This window comes from Girardinichthys multiradiatus, chromosome 8 (assembly GCF_021462225.1).
Source record: "Girardinichthys multiradiatus isolate DD_20200921_A chromosome 8, DD_fGirMul_XY1, whole genome shotgun sequence".
NCBI classification, from domain to species: domain Eukaryota; kingdom Metazoa; phylum Chordata; class Actinopteri; order Cyprinodontiformes; family Goodeidae; genus Girardinichthys; species Girardinichthys multiradiatus.
Window position 1 is genome coordinate 2,245,119 of NC_061801.1, and position 19,587 is coordinate 2,264,705.

The 19,587-nt window shown below is 39.2% G+C and overlaps 2 protein-coding genes and 3 non-coding genes across 6 annotated transcripts; all 5 read right to left on the bottom strand.

The window, feature by feature from the left end:
- Positions 1–1,654: 1,654 nt before the first annotated feature.
- On the bottom strand, positions 1,655–6,776 carry nkx6.1 (NK6 homeobox 1). 2 transcript variants are annotated; one of them, XM_047373358.1, is made up of 6 exons: positions 6,270–6,776; positions 4,518–4,676; positions 4,187–4,223; positions 3,029–4,032; positions 2,775–2,947; positions 1,655–2,355 (listed from the first exon to the last, which is right to left on the bottom strand). In XM_047373358.1, exons 4-6 carry the CDS (start codon positions 3,576–3,578, stop codon positions 2,110–2,112), a joined length of 969 nt encoding a protein of 322 aa, XP_047229314.1. In that variant the 5' UTR covers positions 3,579–4,032; positions 4,187–4,223; positions 4,518–4,676; positions 6,270–6,776; the 3' UTR covers positions 1,655–2,109. The 2 variants fall into 2 exon arrangements, with proteins under 2 accessions (XP_047229314.1, XP_047229315.1); XM_047373359.1 differs by lacking the exon at positions 6,270–6,776 and having other exon boundaries at positions 4,518–5,278.
- Positions 6,777–7,677: 901 nt separating this feature from the next.
- Positions 7,678–14,625, bottom strand: rpl17 (ribosomal protein L17). The gene is made up of 7 exons (XM_047373360.1): positions 14,566–14,625; positions 14,078–14,127; positions 13,860–13,900; positions 12,665–12,799; positions 12,397–12,495; positions 8,018–8,209; positions 7,678–7,762 (listed from the first exon to the last, which is right to left on the bottom strand). Exons 2-7 carry the CDS (start codon positions 14,115–14,117, stop codon positions 7,715–7,717), a joined length of 555 nt encoding a protein of 184 aa, XP_047229316.1. The 5' UTR covers positions 14,118–14,127; positions 14,566–14,625; the 3' UTR covers positions 7,678–7,714.
- Positions 7,829–7,896, bottom strand: LOC124873169. The gene has a single exon (XR_007039463.1). It is a non-coding gene; the product is annotated as a small nucleolar RNA SNORD58 (small nucleolar RNA).
- LOC124873168 lies at positions 12,560–12,626 on the bottom strand. Its single transcript, XR_007039462.1, has one exon. It is a non-coding gene; the product is annotated as a small nucleolar RNA SNORD58 (small nucleolar RNA).
- LOC124873171 lies at positions 13,969–14,038 on the bottom strand. Its single transcript, XR_007039464.1, has one exon. It is a non-coding gene; the product is annotated as a small nucleolar RNA SNORD58 (small nucleolar RNA).
- Positions 14,626–19,587: the final 4,962 nt, after the last annotated feature.

The window sequence follows — 19,587 nt, forward strand, 5'->3', positions numbered from 1 at the left end:
CGATAAAAGCGGTAATTAGTGGTGCGGTTCGCCTCTGTTGCCTTCAGCAAGAAATAAGGGTTCAAATGCAAAAAACATAAAGAGGGTTTGGACCGCGACCCAGTTCACACTGCAGAACTCGTGTCCAGCAAACGTTAGGAAATCAAGTTGTGTCCCGGACGGTGTCCTTCTGGGTCAAGTTCGGCTGGAAGGAACCAACAGCAGCGGCGCTGCGTTGCTCTGACCCATTCTCCCTGTCAGGGTGGAGAGGACCCACAGAACCAGTCCGACTTTTTTCCACTCTCACACACAGACTTTAACAAGAAGCAGCTATTGTTTCACTGGATGAAACAACGAGACTGAAAGCTTCATCATCAGCCTTATTGTGAGGAAGAGGAGGATGGGGATCACAGCAGGAAGGTCATCGTGAGTGTAAAGTCAGTTGAAACTGACCAATGAAAAGGCCGGACTCTTCATTCATTAAAACACAGATTTCACTTAACCGTTAATAAGACTGATACTTTACCTTAAAAACACCGAGTCAGGAAGCTATTCTTCTTCTTCTTATTATTATTATTATTATTATTATTATTATTATTATTATTATAAAAGCCAATAGATAGAAAATGCTTTAACCAAATGAAATAATACTGGGAACAAGGCTGTATTTTTTTTTTGATAACTAGGATCAAATTGGAAATGTTGTGGAATCTGTCTGGATGATTGGACTCAATTTCCCTGAAGACGACATGTGTTGCGTCATATAAATAAACTTCGTTTAATTGAATTATTAGTATTACAATAATAATAATAATACATTTGACGTCCTGTTAAGAACGAAACCCATCAGTCCTGTAACATCTGGCTAATGCCAGAAAATAAACGTTTGTGTTCTCAGAAAAAGATTTACTGATGAACTTTATATTTGGAAGATCTAAAACAAAATAAGATTTGAATTTGCTTAGGTTTGTGGTTTTTGCATAAAAAATGGCGTTCAGGTGATTTGTTGGAGGATTTGTGAAAACATCTGTGAAACAACAGCAACACGCACTAAATAACTGAAGTTATATCGCCGCAATAACCCTTCTCTTATCGACGGAGGGCCACATCACTTCAGTAGTGTAGCAACATTTTTGCAAAAATATATTTAAGAGTTAGAGAAATAAAATTAAAATTCAGCATCGTTAATTGTTACAATTAAGAATTCCTCACAGCGTAAATCTCAAGATAAGGAAAACAGTTGGTTTTAATAAACATTGATTAAAAAAGCACATTGCCAGTGATTTTTATTTTAAAATGTATTATATTAATTTATTAGAATAAATGAATACGGGCGGAGCAGCCTGCTGCCCGCTGAGAAGTTGGACCTCAGGTTGACCTCGTTTTCACGACCTGCTCAGCGCCTTCAGAGGACATGTGGACCTGCACTGAATAAAACTCAATTTACTCTGCCCTTTAGGATTAAATATTCTCCATTCGGAAGCATTTCTAAGAATAAAGAACAATTTTAAATAACCTTCTTTAGAATTGCTTAATCTAAACATCTTTAAATAAATAATATCCAAATAATAACAATATTAATGTAAAATATTAACAGGTTATTATAAATTAGCGAGATGTCAGCGCGCAATAAATCTACTGCTTTGATTAAATGCATCGGGTGGAAACAACAAGCCAACTTTATAGTTTTTATTAAATAAAAGTGCTTTACATGAAGCTGCTGCAGGCCGCTCTCACAGCCTCACAGGTTTCACCAAGGTGTGTGTGTGTGTGTGTGTGTGTGTGTGGACCTCAGGTGCAGCAGCAGTCACAACCACATCCTGCTTTATCTGACAGATCAGGGGGCATTCAGGGACACAGAAAAAAATAACTGCTGTCAGATCAAAATATCTTGATCTTGGAGCAGCGTTTCTGTACAAAACAAAGGAAAAAAAACTACACATAAATTATTCACAGCAATAATTCAATAGCAATTTCTATTCAACTCACGCCTCTATTTACAGCTAAAGTCTTCTCTGTGGAAAGGAAACGAGTGTCCTCCCTTGCCTCGCAAAAAAAGATTCGCAAAGTGAACCGAATCCATGAGTTCATCCCACCAGATCCCTCCGCGGAACAAAAATGAAATCGGAATTAAGAGCTGTCGTTTTCAGACGTGTGCATCAGCAGCGCAGAGCCTGGTTTGTGTTTTTTCAGCAGTTGTGTGATCTTTTCATCGTCCGAGTTCGGGTCCAGAGGTTTGTTGTAGTCGTCGTCCTCCTCCTCGTTGTCCGATGTTCCTTTGAGCCGCTCCGTCTCTGAGTCCTGCTTCTTCTTCGCGGAGGCCATCTCCGCTGCATGCTTCTTCCTCCACTTTGTCCTTCTGTTCTGGAACCACACCTAAGCGAACACACACACACACACACACACACACACACACACACACACACGGCTCAATATATCCACCTTTTTCTGCCTCATCTTTCTAGCAGTACTTAGCGGAAAATTAAATAACATTAAAAAAATTAATAAAACGCGATAAAGTAGACCTGCAGGGAAAGCTTCAGCTCAGTGAATGAATGAATTCAATATTTTTTTAAACGGAAGAAAAATTAAACCCGAATATATCATCAACTAATTTAGGCAAAAAGTTTTAAAAGAGGGTCCATTCTAAACAGCTATCATAATTTTAATCCTTTATAATTAGGTTACTTGAAGATGTCAAAATAATCATTTAGATTCTTATCAGAGCAGAAAATAAACTCAGCCGCTTCTGTTTTTGCTGATTTGTCTGATTTGCCTCTCTTCCTGTGACTTACCTTCACTTGACTCTCAGTCATCCCCAGAGAATAGGCCAGCCTCGCTCTCTCAGGCCCCGCCAAATATTTCGTTTGTTCAAAAGTCTTTTCCAGCGCAAAGATCTGCTGTCCAGAGAAAGTGGGCCGTGTGTGCTTCCTTTTCCCATCTTTGTCCAGCAACACCGAGTTCTGATCTGCAACAGAAACATGAAAAGCTGTTCACCAAAAAAGATCATTTTGTAATTATATATATATCTATATATATAATCACTTACGGGGCGAACAGGCGAATCTGGCATCTCTCCAGTGCGGACTCTGCATGACTCCCGGCCAGAAGATCGGCGTCCTCCCCGGGAGATCTGCCAGCGGCTTCGGGTACCGGGCCACGGCTACAGCCGCCGCGCTGGGGCTGAAGTAAAGTCCGGGAGGAGGTGGGGGACTGAGGCTGCTGAACCTGGGCAGACCTGACAGAATCCCCGCAGAAGAGGAAGCCGCGGCTGCGGCCGCCGCTACGACCGCTGTGGTCCCGACCGAGGAGACGACAGGCCGGTTGAGGATATCATTAATTCCGTGCGGGGTGGCGGAGGAGCAATGCTGCGGGGAGCCGAGGCCCGATGACAGCCCAGTGGAACTCTTGATCCCGGGGGAAGACACGGCCATGCCGCCTGGATTAGGAGACGTGGTGGCGGGAGAGGTGGAGGAGAGGGGGTACGCCGGGTACAGGGGGGTCTTCATCTCGGTCATGCTGTGCAGAGCTGCCAGAGGTGGAGTGCTAAGGAGGAAGGCGCTCTGTCGGGACCCGTCCATCTGACCCACCGCTAACATTACCGCCTCTGAGGGAGACCCGGGGCACTGGGGATGGGGTGTGCGGGGGCTGCGGCGGACAGTCTCCTCAACCCGGTCTTAAACTAAAGCAGCTTCACCTCCTTTCTGGACTCAAAGCCCATCTCATTCAACCGGAACAATACAAATCCCAAATGTTGTAGGAAAGCGGGAAAAAGTTCCGCTCCGACAGAGAGTCTGTGTTCGGGCCCTGGTAAGGTCCGGCGCTAAGCGCGGAACCGCTCTGATCTGTCCAGCTCGTTGAAGGAGACCATCAAAAGTGATCATCTGCTCAGCATCTTCATCAGCTGCGATCCAAACTTTCAGAGGAGGAAACGAAGAGCCGGAGGGTGGGGTGGGTAGTGTGTGGGGAGAAGGGGGGTCTTTGTTGGGATTGGATGACCCGGCCGTGATGTAGTCCACCCAGATTCACAGGGCCTTCTGATTGGTTCAGCGGCTGCTTTGATTTAATGAGGAGATATCCAAGAAGGAACAAGAACCGCAACATGAGAGCAGAAAGGAAATTAAAGGTTTGCATTAGCAGAGAAACATTTAATGTTGTTGATGATTGGTTTAAAAATAGAAACCAAAAAACAAAGTGCGCATTTCACCTGCATATGAAATGATTTCTGCAGGATCAGCAACAGGCTGCGGAATAAAGATGGGGGCGAGAAAAGTTCATGTTGAGATTAGATGTTCAGTAATTACTGGGTTAGACAGCAGCTGACTCTGTCTTAGAAATCAAGAGTTTCATTTATTCTTCAGTGTTTAAAACAACAAAATGAGCCTCGCTTTCAAATAAGACTATCCCGAAACTGAAGGGTGATTATTAAACATTTACAAATTTTATTAAATGAAAAAATGATCATTAAATATTCCGCTTTATTTATTTTATTTTTGTGTTACATTTTTTTTTACAATATTGTGATTTTTCTGCATCACCTGATAAAATGGGCCTTCATGTGTCTCCGAAAGGCTTCCGTTGGTTTCGGTTCATATGTTTGACTTTTTTATCATAAAGAGGAGACAACAAGGGTTCCAGTTTATTTCCCACATGAGGGGCGGAGATCAAAGCACTTATATTCCGATTGGGAGATGCTCCTGTGATCGGAACACACACACACACACACACACACACACACACACACACCTGAGTGCTCTAACAAAGTCTCTTCAGATATTTCCGTATTGGCCCATTTCCCACAAACATTTACAGCTCAGAGAAGCTGTATCTTAATTATTTCATAGGTTTAAATAACACTAACGTTTGTACATAAAAGGTACTAAAACAATTTGCAGCCTAACGAATAAATGTGTTTTGTGGGCAGATGCCCTGCTGGTGACCCGTCACCGGCGCCACCCCATAATATGATCTAAATCCACTAGGGAAATAATTCACTTCAGTTAAACCTCCGTTTATTTATACAGCGCTTATTCACAACAAATGTTTAGAAGACAACACTTCATATTCTATTAGAACTCAATTATGTGCAAATTCTGTTCAGTTAATCGAACAACAGTCAATCAAGGCGCATCTATTCCAGATTAATCTAATTATGTTTAGGTGATTATATCATCCCAATTAGTAAAACGTTAAAGTCCAGCTGATTGCATCACGTCACTGACTTTGCATCAGTTTCTTATCCTGAGCAAGCAGAACGAAGGAATAATTGTCTTAAATTTAGGAAGTGACCTTCAGCAGAACCAGGCCCAGATGAACCCGCAGCAGCTCCAGCTTTTCTTATATTTTAGGTTACTGAAGAGTACAACAGTCTGCATTTGTAATCAGGTAACTATTTTACTCCTCACTGTGACAGGACCTTTCATTTTCATCTTACAGAAACATTTATAATTCATATTCAAATTCATTTTATCATTTCATTTACAGGTCTGATTAGATGGATGCAAGAAATATTCCGTCAGTTCTTCATAAAGAATATCATGTTGAAAAAAACAGTTAAGTTTTATTATTTTTTTCTAGTTTTATATTTAATAAAAATGTAAAAGGATTTTTGTTCCACTTCTGTAAATATTTCTTAATATGTTTGATCAAATATTCGAACAAATGAAAGATTCTATGTAAATACATAATCTATTCAGAAAATATCTTCACTCAAGTAAAAGGATTAAATTGAGCTACTTTATTTTTCCCTATAATGCTTTTTATATCTAAGCTAGTGTTGAACATTTATTGAATGAGTCTCTTGCAGTTTAAACTGTACAAATTAAAATATATTCCTTAAATTAAATGTCAGATATCAGGAATTATGAGTAAAAGGTAAAATTCTGCATGATTTATTAATGATCCTAATATGATTACCACTACCACTAGAAAACAATTTTTACTGATAATATTTATACTAAAAATAAGAATTTCTCCTGCTGGTGAGTCAGCTGACAACTGGTTAGCTGCTTTAGTTGAGAAATCCAAAATTCAATCCTTTTCTGATTAATCTTATCTTTAAAATCCCAACCAGTTTCTGCAGACTGAATTTAGGAAACGGATGACGTGTAAAGGTGATGCGTATTAAATTCCTTCATCAAATGATCCTCACCAGTGTCTACATCTACATGGGACTGACTGCACTGGAGTGTGTGTGTGTGTGTGTGTGTTGGTGGGGGGATCTGGAAATGTTTAAATGCAATTTCCAAACAAATGGAAGACATCATTATGGAGAGAGAGAGATTACTAACCTATGGAAATCATTTAGGACAGCTGCCAATCATTCCAGGAGTGGACATGCCAGAAAATTCATCCTGTACCAGCTTCCCCATGCTATAAAAGGCCTCCTGGAACAATGTTCTGTTATCAGATGATACCAACGTAGATGTTGGACCATAAAGCACAGCACAAACAGCTCAAATTTCAATCATGGTGGTGGAATGTGGGCTTATTTTCAGCAACAGTATCCAGGCGCCTCACCGTCGCCGCATCAACCAGGAACTCTAGACATGAGGGCATCTGTATGGCTGCTCATCATTATTTTGGCTCTGCATGTGGGAAATAATCCATTCTTGTATACATTTTCAACCCTGGCAAGGACAAAATAATTTCCCTGTATGCCCAGAATGTCAAAACATTGAAAAAAGTGAGTGGATCTGGTGTTTATTAATGCCAGCACTGATCCATTAGTCAAATACAGGTTTTACGACTTATGGTCACATATCCATATTAAATCTCAGTGGTATTCTGCTCTTCCTACAAATTGTGGTGAAAACATTTTTCAAGGAAGGTTCTGAATACGTCCAACACTTACTGCTGGACAGATAAAACCTCCATTTCTCATTAACTGTGATGTACTACATTAAATAGTAAAATGGATCTTTCTGGGAACTAGTTAAAATCCTCTTTTAATAATGCATCTGAACCAGTTGGAATAATTTCAGTTAATGACGTAACGTACCAGCGTATCTTGACAACTGGATGCGTTTGCGCTTTAAAACGCCAGCTGTATGATCCACTGGAGCCCCCGTGCGGACACCTGGTGTAACAGCAGCCAAATTAGCACTCCAACCAGGGGGAAATGACGCAGCTTTATCAGGTGAAAGACCTCAGGTTTTAAAAACAAATCACGAGTTTTTCGTCAGTCTGTCCTCCGCAGTAATCGGAGCTTCAGTTGTTCAATGTGATGCTTATAGTCTGACTTACCAAAGAGTTTATTCCTGGTTGCTTTCATTAACCTGAAGAAAACGACCACCTTCTCTGCTCTAGGTTTCAAATCTAAACACTGAAGTTCATGTTCATGACAACATCTGCACCGCCACTTTATCAGAAGTATTTCATTCCAACATTAAGTAGGATGAAACCTACCACTAAATGCCATAAGCTGAGTAAGGTTATCCAGTTCAATAAAATAAACTCAAACGTTTAATCAATATCTCAGTCATTTTAACCAGTGAACTAACCTGCATTGTATGGTGGCCAATGGAAACCGGAAGCATCTATGAGTAAATACATCTTTTCTGAATAAAAAGCCTCAAGCGCAGCACTTAGCCTTTGAACTCTGCAGATGATCTTCCTGAGGCCTTATTTAGTGAAACACCTAAAATAAAGAAACCTGAAGGAATTTGACATGTGCAGAGTGGAATAAAGAAACCAGAGTTTAGAGTGATACAACAGGTCATCTTTTTATTCGAATTTACTCGCGTGCCATCAGCTTCTGCTTCTTCAGCTTCTTCTGTGAAACCTGCAGACAGAGATTCCCAGTTATTAAAGGGTCCATGATGTAACATCATGACAACTGTACGGTTTAGTTGCTCAGAATCTAACAGTTTGTTTTCATGGAGAATCCAAAGGTGTCCTAAGCAGTCATCATGGCAACCATTGAAGAGCCGGTGGGCTCAGACATACAACAGGATCAGTCCACTTTGAATCAAGCGGTGGGAACCCGACCTACATCCTGCTGCATGTCTGGGCACATCGTTACCCATCTGTACTGCACCTTTTTCTTCTGGGCCACCTCCTCCTCTGGTTTGGGGACGATCTGCTCCTTCTCAGTCAGGATCATCTCGATGTGGCACGGTGAGCTCATGTAAGGGTTGATACGGCCGTGGGCGCGGTATGTGCGTCTCCTCATCTTGGGGGCCTTGTTGACCTGGATGTGTTCGATGACTAGAGAGTCCACGTCCAGACCCTAAACCCAGATGGGACAGAAACTCAAAAGTTGCTGACTCAGACTACACTACATACAATCAGACTGGAGGTAAGGCATGGGTCAGATGGTTGAGCAGAAATACCAAGGTTCTTAAAGAACCACCGACCATTCCTATGGGTTTATGTTGTTTGCTGCTTGTTAATGTTGAATTTCTGCCATTTTGTCTTTGTAATGAGTTAAGTTAACAGCTGTTTATCCCACCTTCATGTTGCTCACTCCACTATATACTGAACCTGGAGAATTTGTAATCATTTTGGAAAACCAGTTTTGTTAAATACACATTTGAAACTAGTGTTTATAATTCTATACAACTTTATTGTTCTTCAAAAACATCGACTAAAGTGCTGCACACTGATGAGAGCAAAGTAAAACAAAAAATAGACTTAAAATTTCTAATTCTAATATAGATATGGTCTACATTACAACACAACTAACGAGATAATATGTAGCAAGTAAATTAGTGTTAAATGTCCAAAGGTATGGAACAGGAAGTGCTTTTATTTTGATATTTCCAGCCAGACGTGTCACCGATGCTACAGTTAGCAGCAAGAGAATTTTATGTTTATTTTGGTTCCTAAATGATCCAAAGTCATTTAATGCAGCGTTCAATTAGAGAGACATTAATGCAGTCTTTATTGTGAAGCTAAAGCTAACATGAACTGACTGGTAATAACATCCTATTATAATCAACTTTATAGTCGTCACTGGCTCACTCGGGTCTCAGATCAGGAGTCCAAGTTGAGTCTAAAGTTATTTTTGCATCTTAAGCAGTAAGCATTTAATACTCCTAGTCAGAGTTTTGAAAACCATCGGTTCTGTATGCCCAGCTGAAAACTGGCCTGGGTCGGAACAGGAACTTCCAGGCATTCCAGTGTCAGCTTGTTTTTAGCCAAAGTATTCACCCTTTGCTTTGGAGCTGACATTAAAAAAGCAAATGCTGGAAAATACAATCAGCATCTCCATAAACGACACCAGGCTTGGATTCTCTGCCCTAAACTCTTGAAAGCGTATGACTAATATTACTGGATTGGACATTGTCTATTAGCCTGAATAGTTAGTTACGACATTGCTATGCATTGATTCATGTCAACAAAACCACGCTGTTCCATTGCTGGATGATCATGCATCTGTAGGTGCAACGGTCGTAGCATCCTTATTTCTTATCTGATGTTTATCAAATATGGCTCAAATTAAAGAAAATTGCAGATGTTAAGATACATAGAAATATGTACTCGCCCTAAACATAAATTTATAAGCAGTGTGTGACCTGTGTACTACAGTGTTAACAGACATACCTACTGGGCTACAATGTGATTATTGTATCACAGTTTGTTAGTTTCTAGCCTTGATGCTGGAATTTCCTAAACTAATATATTAATAGAAGGTCCATGTGACTCCAATGATTTAGACCCAGGGTGTCCTGGCTCGCTCAGCTATCGCCAAGGGGCAGGACCAAAGGCTCTGATTGGGTGTCGTCTGATTTTGTTAAATAAACAATCCATGATGTTCGTGCGGCTCACTCGGGTATCTGCCTCGCTAAAGCTCCCAGACTGAAGACAGATACCCTCTCCTTTATTGTCACAGCCAAAGAGGAAAGGAGGAGCAGAGAGGGGGAGAATTAAAATAAGACAGTACTGGCTGCCGATGCAGCAAAGTGCTGGAAATTCATATTTGTTCATAAGGGGACAGGCAAGTTAACCACTAGTGGTGAAGAGTAAAAATGCTGGCATAGCCTATCCAGCAAAACCAGTTTAATGAGGAGGTTAGTTCCACTTTGAGGAACCTAGGGGACCAACACAAACTTAATAAAATAAATGTTATGTTTTTACAAAGGATATTGTAAATTATGGTTAATGAACAGAATCTGGAAAAAGTATTTGTTTCAATTCTGAACTGTGCAGGAATTCAAATTCTGTTTACCCTTCATAAAGGCCACTAATAAATGACTTTTTATAAATGTTGAAATCCTTGTATTATATCATCTAACCTTTATTTAGTCAGTAAAATGTTTTGTTTTAGTATTTAAACACTGTACTACTTGTCATGACATACCTAAGCACATCACTTATTTTTTCTATAATTCTTCGCAAATTACATTTCATGTCAATTATATTCAATTACTGTCGACACAATGCAGTACCTTCTGAAAGTATTCGTCACCCTTGAACTTTTCAACCTCTTGCCACATTTCAGGCTTCAAACATAAAGATATAAAATTCTAATTTTTTGTGAAGAATCAACAACAAGTGGGACACAATCGTGAAGTGGAATAAATTTATTGGATGTGTCAAACTTTAAAAAAATAAAAATAAAAAACTTGAAAAGTGTGGCGTGTAATATTATTCAGCCCCTTTACTTTCAGTGCAGCAAACTCACTCCAGAAGTTCAGTGAGGATCTCTGAATGATCCAATGTTGTCCCAAATGACTGATGATGATAAATAGAATCTACCTGTGTGTAATCAAGTCTCCGTATAAATGCACCTGCTCTGTGATAGTCTCAGGGTTCTGTTCAAAGCGCAGAGAGCATCATGAAGACCAAGGAACACACCAGGCAGGTCCAAGATACTGTTGTGGAGAAGTTTAAAGGCGGATTTGGATACAAAAAATTTCCCAAGCTTTAAACATCCCAAGGAGAACTGTGCAAGCAATCATATTGAAATGGAAGGAGTATCAGACCACTGCAAATCTACCAAGACCCGGCCGTTCCTCTAAACTTTCATCTCGAACAAGGAGAAGACTGATCAGAGATGCAGCCAAGAGGTCCATGATCACTCTGGATGAACTGCAGAGATCTACAGCTGAGGTGGGAGAGTCTGTCCATAGGACAACAATCAGTCGTACACTGCACAAATCTGGCCTTTATGGAAGAGTGGCGAGAAGAAAGCCATTTCTCAAAGATATCCATAAAAGGTCTCATTTAAAGTTTGCCACAAGCCACCTGGGAGACCCACCAAACATGTGGAAGAAGGTGCTCTGGTCAGAAGAAACCAAAATCCAACTGTTTGACTACAATGCAAAACGATATGTTTGGAGTAAAAGCAACACAGCTCATCACCCTGAACACACCATCCCCACTGTCAAACATGGTGGTAGCAGCATCATGGTTTGGGCCTGCTTTTCGTCAGCAGGGACAGGGAAGATGGTCAAAATTGATGGGAAGATGGATGGGTCCAAATACAGGACCATTCTGGAAGAAAACCTGTTGGAGTCTGCAAGAGACCTGAGACTGGGACGGAGATTTATCTTCCAACAAGACAATGATCCAAAACATAAAGCCAAATCTACAATGGAATGGTTCACAAATAAACGTATCCAGGTGTTGGAATGGCCAAGTCAAAGTCCAGACCTGAATCCAATCGAGAATCTATGGAAAGAGCTGAAGACTACTGTTCACGAACGCTCTCCATCCAACCTCACTGAGCTCCAGCTGTTTTGCAAAGAATGGGCAAGAATTTCAGTCTCTTTATGTGAAAACTGATAGAGACATACGCCAAGCGACTTGCAGCTATAATTGTAGCAAAGGGTGGCGCTACAAAGTATTAATGCAAGGGGGCCAAATAATATTGCAGGCCACACTTTTCAGTTTTTTATTTGATAAACAAGTTTGACACATCCAATAAATTTCATTCCACTTCATGATTGTGTCCCACTTGTTGTTGATTCTTCACAAAAAATTAGAATTTTATATCTTTATGTTTTAAGCCTGAAATGTGGCAAGAGGTTGAAAAGTTCAAGGGGGCCGAATTCTTTCACAAGGTACTGTATGTCATTCATTCTACTGCTAGAACTTTAGTAGAAATCATGAGTTCAGCATATACATCTATATGTTACCATGGTGATCTGGTCAGGCTTAAATAGAAGCCCCTTCAATAAACCAGTAACTCCTACGGTTTTTTGTAGACTAGACATTTTGACCTTTTTTTTTTTCAATAAAATATTTTGTCTGCAAAGCAAAGGAGCTTAAATCAAGACATGTGCACACAAATGTCAAAGAGAAATGTTTTCAAATGTAACTACAGAAATGTGTTGGGAAGAACAAATGTTACATGGCAGTACTGATGAAGACATGCTTGTATTTTGTACTCATTAAAAATGTTTCCTAAATCATCATTCATCAGTCTCTAATCAAGTGATGCACAAATCAAAGTGTTAAAGTCATGGTTACCTTCAGCTCAGCATTGCTCTCTGCATTTTTGAGCATGTGCAGTAGGAACTCTGCACTTTTCTTGGGCCAGCGACCCTGGGTCCAGCCGAACTGTTTGGCCTGTAAACAACAAAGTGTTTAGAAGAGCCGCATCCTTTCATTTAGTCTGAGAATTTACCCTAATGCTGCTCAGACTAAGAGTTTGGTTTCATCATTAATCCAAAGGTGTCCTAAGATAGTCATCAGGGCAGCCCTCAACTCATCTCTAAGTGTTGGTTCTGATTCTAACCTGAGCACAGCGTCCAACACCACCATTGTAGCGACGGAAGGGGACACACTGGTGCTTGACGATGACGTCCCTCAGGTACTTGTTAGCTTTGCGGATGTGCATGCCCTTGATGGCCTGGGCTGTCTCACGGGTGTTCTGTTCAAGGAAAAATGAATAATAGTTGAATTTAAAGCTGTTTTACCAAGAGACCAGAGAGAAATCAGAGGAAATTAAACAAATCTCAACCTTGTAAAGTCCAACAATCTGTCCAAACTTTCAGATGGGTTCCTTGATTCAGACCTGCGTTTGTCTGCAACTCTGAACTGGAACTTTACAAACTAGACCTGATCCGGTTCTAGAATAAGACTGCAGAACTGACTCCTCTACACTGCCTCATTTAACCTTTTCTCCAGGTAACTCAACATGGTGCTCTAAGTTTAAACATCTTCATTATTCCTATTATAATAAAACAACATTAAGATGGACATAAAACACGAGTTTCAGATGAAGGTGCAAACTAAACCATGGAGAAAGCAGAAAATCTACAATTAAATTTAGTGTTTTAAAACTGACACATCTGGACATTCATTCCCTTGTTTGTGCAAACACCAGACCATCACCAAAAACAATTAATGGATGGAAAATTCAGATCAACATAGTTGATAAGTTAACAGGTTTAATTAAGCTTGTTGGTTTCATCAACAAACCTCTCTTACAAACCCAAACGCCTCCAAGGCGGCGACGGTGCTTGTGCCCTGCGAGCTTCTCATGATCTAACCAAGTAAAACTGTTTAACATGATCTCACTGCCTTTATTTCAAACAGAAAAGCAGCTGCTAATATCAGAACTAGGGAGGTGATGGTAAAGTCAGGAAAAATTTGATCAGTTTGAAACCAGAACTTTATAATAACTTGAAATCAGTAACCAACCTGTAGAACCAGAGCATTCAACAACTGATGTTGACTTTCCCTTCACTATAGCAACCTTAACAGGTCAACCTCATATTCGACAGATTCTGACAAACTCTCTATAAAATCTTATTTTTGTGCCGTCTGTAAAATATTAAAACAAAGTTATATACATAGAAATGAATAACATTTGCCTCAGCAGCAATGATCTCCTAATTCTACAGATACATGGAGTAAAAGGAAGGTGTCTGAAAGTCCTAGAAGCAGAAAGCTTCAGGACTGTCTGGTCCAACAGCAGAGCAGCTTACCTTGAAGTGAACCCGGAGGTTGGAGCCCCTCGCCTTGCATGCTGAAAAAAAAACCAGAACAAAAATGACAAAGCAGCAGCCAACTGGACACTGACTGCCTCTTTACTCTGTAGCTCAGGTTTTTACATCAAGTTATTTTCACGGCTAACTCAAAGGTGTCCTAAGAGTCATCACAGCCACCGAACCAAGCTCCAGAACCAGCTGCAGGCTTTACTCACATTTGGTGGGGTTCTCTGGGTCAAGAGAGTAGCGGACCATTTTCAGACACCTGCAACAACACAAACATGGTCAGGTTTTCATTGAGCCCCCTCCTTTAGCCCAGCAGAACTACAGGCTGCTGTTAGCTAACTATTCAGTTTCTGTAAAACAGGTAACAAAAAAACTAAATCACCGAAAAATAAATAATCTAGTAGTACCTCAATAAAAAGAGAACTCTGCTGCCAATAATCCGTATACACAGCCTATTATGGTTCTATTAACACATGCAGCCAACATGGCGGAGAGCGGCGGTAGCGACCTAACCCGGCTTCCTCACACTTTTTAACATAAAATCCACCATCTACGCATTCAAACACCGACATACAACACAAACGTAGCTGTCTATTCTCTAAGCATAAAACGCATCTGCTTAAAGGGTAGGATGGAGAAGATTTAGAAGCGATTGAACATAGATTGTAGTACTTGAACGAACAACTTCGGTCCTTACCTCTGAGGCCGCAGTGGGAAGAGGAAGTTCCGCAGCCTGTACTCCTCTTCTTCTGCTTCCTCTACGTTTACCGCTCCCTGCTGGTCAGGAGGAGGCAGTGATTTCAGAATGAAATCGGTAGAACAAGGGGGTAAGTGTGAGTGAGGTGTTATTTTAATAAAAAAATAAAAAAAATGTTAAATTGTTTTTTTCTGTATAAATGTAACATCAGTAACTAAATATGTGAAGACTAAAAGCTTATTTTCAAACAACTGTCTGATTTCTATCAGAAGCAATAGACAACATTAAATGAATGGAAAAGGACATTAGAGGTAATTAAGGTTTTACAAAGTTTGTCCTCAGAAAGTTAGCGTAGCAGAGGTTCGGAAATGCATTAATTCTCTTTAAAAACCTTTGATAAGACTTGATTCCAATATTAGTTGCTGTATTTAAAGAGGCCATAAACAACAGGGAATTACCACCAACTCTTTGTCAAAGTCTTATTAAAATTGTCGCAAAACAAAAAAAGATCAATAAAGTAAAATTTTGAGACAATATGTTTATTTAATAGTGACTCAAACATTTTTGCTCTGATCTTTGTTAAATGGTTATAATAAGGCATAAATGATATCACTGAGGAACAATCAGGTTTTATGCCTGATAGAAACATATGCAATAATATTCAACAGATTTTGGACATGATTGACTATAATAAATATATTTTAGACATTAGTTTTATTCTATTCATTAACTCTTATAAATCATTTAAATCGATAAGTCATTTATTTATGTTTAAAACTTTCCAATATATTTATTTTGGGAACTGGTTTCTGAGAGCGGTCCAAACTCTTTATAAAGGTTAGAACAGCTCTGTCGGACTGCTCTACAAAACAACTCCAAGATTAGACATTAGTTATGGTTTAAGTCCTCTTAGCCCTTTCCTGTTCATTTTTGTTGCACATATAATGGTTATACTCATAAAAAAAAAGTTTATTTCAAGGTATTATGGCTGGTGACAGAGAATATAAAGTATCCAAGCTAGCAGATGATGCAATTATTATTTTGTCTAATAAACATGAGGTAGCCAAAGCTGTAAAATGTGTAAAGATGTTCTCTAGAACATCGGGTCTAAAAATGAATCAAAATAAATCTGTGCTGTTGCCTTTTAAAGAATGTGACCTGTCAGAGATACATGGTACCCCAGTAAAAGAAATACAGTAACATACTTAGGCATATCAGTAAAAAGCATGAAAAATCTTGCAATAATTTAAATTTTGATCCAATAGTACGTTGAGCTGTCTATGTGTCCCTATTATTGGGAATGCCCATTAAAACTTGCAAAAACTGGCTAAAATCTTCTTCACCTTCATGTAGAGAAATAAATGTCATTTTCTAAGAAAACACAATACAAAATGAAGGTTTGGAGGTCCTAAGCTTTTACATGTTAAAAAATACTTTTCACATTAAATGGCTGACAAAATCAATTAAGAGATAGATACTATTTGGAATGATTTCCCAAAATGTATATCTAATTCAGTTGGAGGAGTTCATCTCTTATTAAAATCTCAGAAGTTACTGGTAAAATTAGCAAATTTTCATAAACAAGCTCTGCTGGCATGGAAATCGCATATGCAGCATGTAGGAGCATAATGTTTCACCACCAAACTATTACATTTGAAATAACCAAACTATTCAATATAAAAACAAATAGTCATATAACAAACAATTATTTACTTTCACAGCTCATGAGGAATGATGGACAGTTATTAATATATCCACCTATCCACCCATCTGTACAAGGTCACGGGGGGAGCTGCTGCCTATCTCAAGTGGTGTACGGGCAAGAGGCAGAGGACACCCTGGACAGGTCACCTGTTCATCACAGGGCAACACAGAGACACATACATACACACATTCAAACCTAAGGATAATTTAGAGACCAATTAACCTAACAGTCATGTTTTTGGCCGGAGTACCTAGAGAGAACCCACGCATGCACGAGGATAATATGCAAACTCCATACAGAAAGAGTCATTAATATATTATGTATTAATTTCTAAACTTGGCATACCTCTAACACAAAAAGAATATCATGTGATCTTTAATTCTGTTCCAAGAAATGTATTACAGGTTTTTAAAATAAAAGCTCTGTAACTGAGCTTCACACGACTGATCCTGGTGATAGAGATATTAACATCACAAAACACACATGTTCAAAAATATTCATTAGAAATCTTATAGTACATATGCCTGTTCCTTGAGTTACGTTTGGCTGGACATCGATTTATGGTGATAAAAAATGTGGCTAATTGGGAATACAGTTTTCTTTACAAATAAAATCAAATACATACCTTGGACATTCATCCACACAATATACCCAACAAAAAACATTAGAAGGATTTAAAATGAGCATTGAATACTCCTGCAGTTTGTGTGGTATAGATGAGAAATGTATATCACATTTGTTTTATTACTGCCTATACACAAAAATGTCTTGGTTGAATGTATTACATTATGTCAAAAAAATGGGACAGACTGCAAGAGAAGAACATGTTTCCTTGTTTTGAAGACAAATGGAAAATCCTTTTTTTGTACAAATTCTGTTTTTCTTTGGCAAATTCCACATTCATAAAAGATGATCTGATTCCAAATCAAGTTAAACACATTTTTAACAGGAGTTATACTAATACAGCATCAATATTCAAGGCCTGGAAAACCAAAAGGCATTGAAACCTTATTTAGCAAAAGATATTTGTTTAAGATGTGTTCTTTACTTTCGTATTTTACTTACTTTTTGTACTGTTCATTTATATATTTTGGAGATATTTTTTTTTGCCTGTCTTAAGCAGTAACAGTATTGTATTGTTATGTGTATTGATGTGAATAAAGCAATATTTAAAAAAAAAGAAGGCAGGGATCTGCTTCTTCTTCTATTTTTCTTCTTCTGCTTCTTCTGCTTCTTCTTATTGGGTGTGTTTGGCAGTTGGTAAAAATCATATGGTGTGCATTACTGCCAACAATTGGTATGGCGTGTGGGGCAAAATATCAATTTATTTTGTGTATTTACTGTTCATAATCATATCTTTCTAAGTTTTGTTTTCCTGAAGAACTAGAATTTGTATTTCTTGCATTAAATGTTTCTTTAATCTTTCTAAATTCATCCATCATACAACATGCCTCTGACATACCAGTACTTCATGTATTGTCTCACTCTCACCACACTGTCGACAGTTTCCTGTATCATGTCGACGTATTCTAAATAGTTTATTGTTGAGTTCAGTGTGTTCAATCTTACTGTCGTTAAAAATGTCTCTTCTCTTCTGTTTCTCCTTCCTGTTCTCATTTCCAGAAGGCAGTGACCAGATGGGTCGGAACAACATAAACACAACATTAGCGAAGGGAATAAAACACAACTGGTTCAGTTTGATCGGACACTATCTATGGGCCTTTCTGCTACTGTGGAAACAGACACATACTGATGATCTCTTAGAATTCATTGACTCTCTTTGACCTATGATTGTTTCTGGCTCTTTCTAAATTTGTTGACCTAGTAAATAAACAAATGAATATCTCCTTGAACATCTCTCTGAAAAAATGCAAACAGCAATGAAGTAACCACAGCCATGCTGCTAAACATTTTGGGCAGAGTTAGCATTACTGAACCATTAGATGAGGGCTATAGAGCTGGTATTAGAAGGCACAACAAAGAGATAGCAAAGAATCTTCACATATTGTCCAGAATAGTAGACTGTGTGAAATTTTGTGGGGCCTTAGAGTTGTCTTTATATGGTCATGATGAAGGTTAGAGCTCTGTTAGTGGGTTGGTGGATTGTGTTACCTCTCTGGATAGAGCTTTGACAGATAAGATAGACTTTATTGATCTCACAATGGAGAAAGAGCACCTTGAGACTGCCACTGTTTTTAAAGATACTTCAAAATTAGAACAAAATAAGCGCTTGGTCTGCGTGTTGTCTGTAGCAAGGGAGCAAATAATCAAAGAAGATCAAAAGAGTGTTTTAGGATATTTTAACACAGTCTCAACATGTGCTTGTACTACGCCACATTGATGTCAAACATCATGTGCAGGAAAGAGTTTATTCCTCTGCGGTGATCGGCTGAGTCAGTCTGTTGCAACTGCGTTAACAGAGCATCTTTCTGCCATCATTCCTGTGGATCAGATCAGTAAGCTAATCTGCCAGGTGTATGATAGAGTCAGTGTGATGAAGGGTCCCACTGCAGGTGGTTTAGGATTGAACACTATACCCAATGCACAAGTCACCTCTTACATTTCCAAGGTGAGAATTTCTTTTCTGACCCTGGTGGATTTGCCCGCTTTATTTCTAGATCACCTGAGTGTACAGCCGTTCTTAATAAAACGGTGGCCCATAGACCTGAAACATCCAGTCATGTCAGATTGAACTTTCAGTCAACATTATGTTTGAGCACAGACAGGTTCACAGAGAGGACAGAGAGGATCTCATTCAGTGTTGTTGTGACTCAGACGACTTTGACCCCAGTACCATCAGGGAGGCAGGAGCATCAGGCATGCTGCTGAAACATAAGGACTTTAAGTTCTTTCTGGAAATTTTTCACCACATAATGCCACATGTGGACCTCCTCTATGCCAAGCTCCAGAAGAACATTGACCGTCCACATCAAAGGGACCATCCAGCAGTTTGAACAGGACATACAAAACATCAGGTAATAAGTATTCCTGTTAGTAATATGAATATTTTTTTCATCATCATCAATAATATTGTGACTCCTCTTTATCCTTCACATTCTCTCCATTCCATGGGTAAACAAAGCAGTGAGACTTTACCAGCACAGAGGCGTCGGGTCCTCAGTTCAGAGTATCGTCAAAGTGTTGCAGAAGAAGTGATTTTATGTTGTAGTAGTTTGTCACTGTCCATGTTTCACTGGAGGTTGTATTGTTTGTTAGAGGAGAATGTGTTTTAAAATAGTATTTAAAATATATCATTGTCCTGTTGCATCACCTGGTCACCACCATTACCACGTGGAAGTGTGATTAAGATATACCAG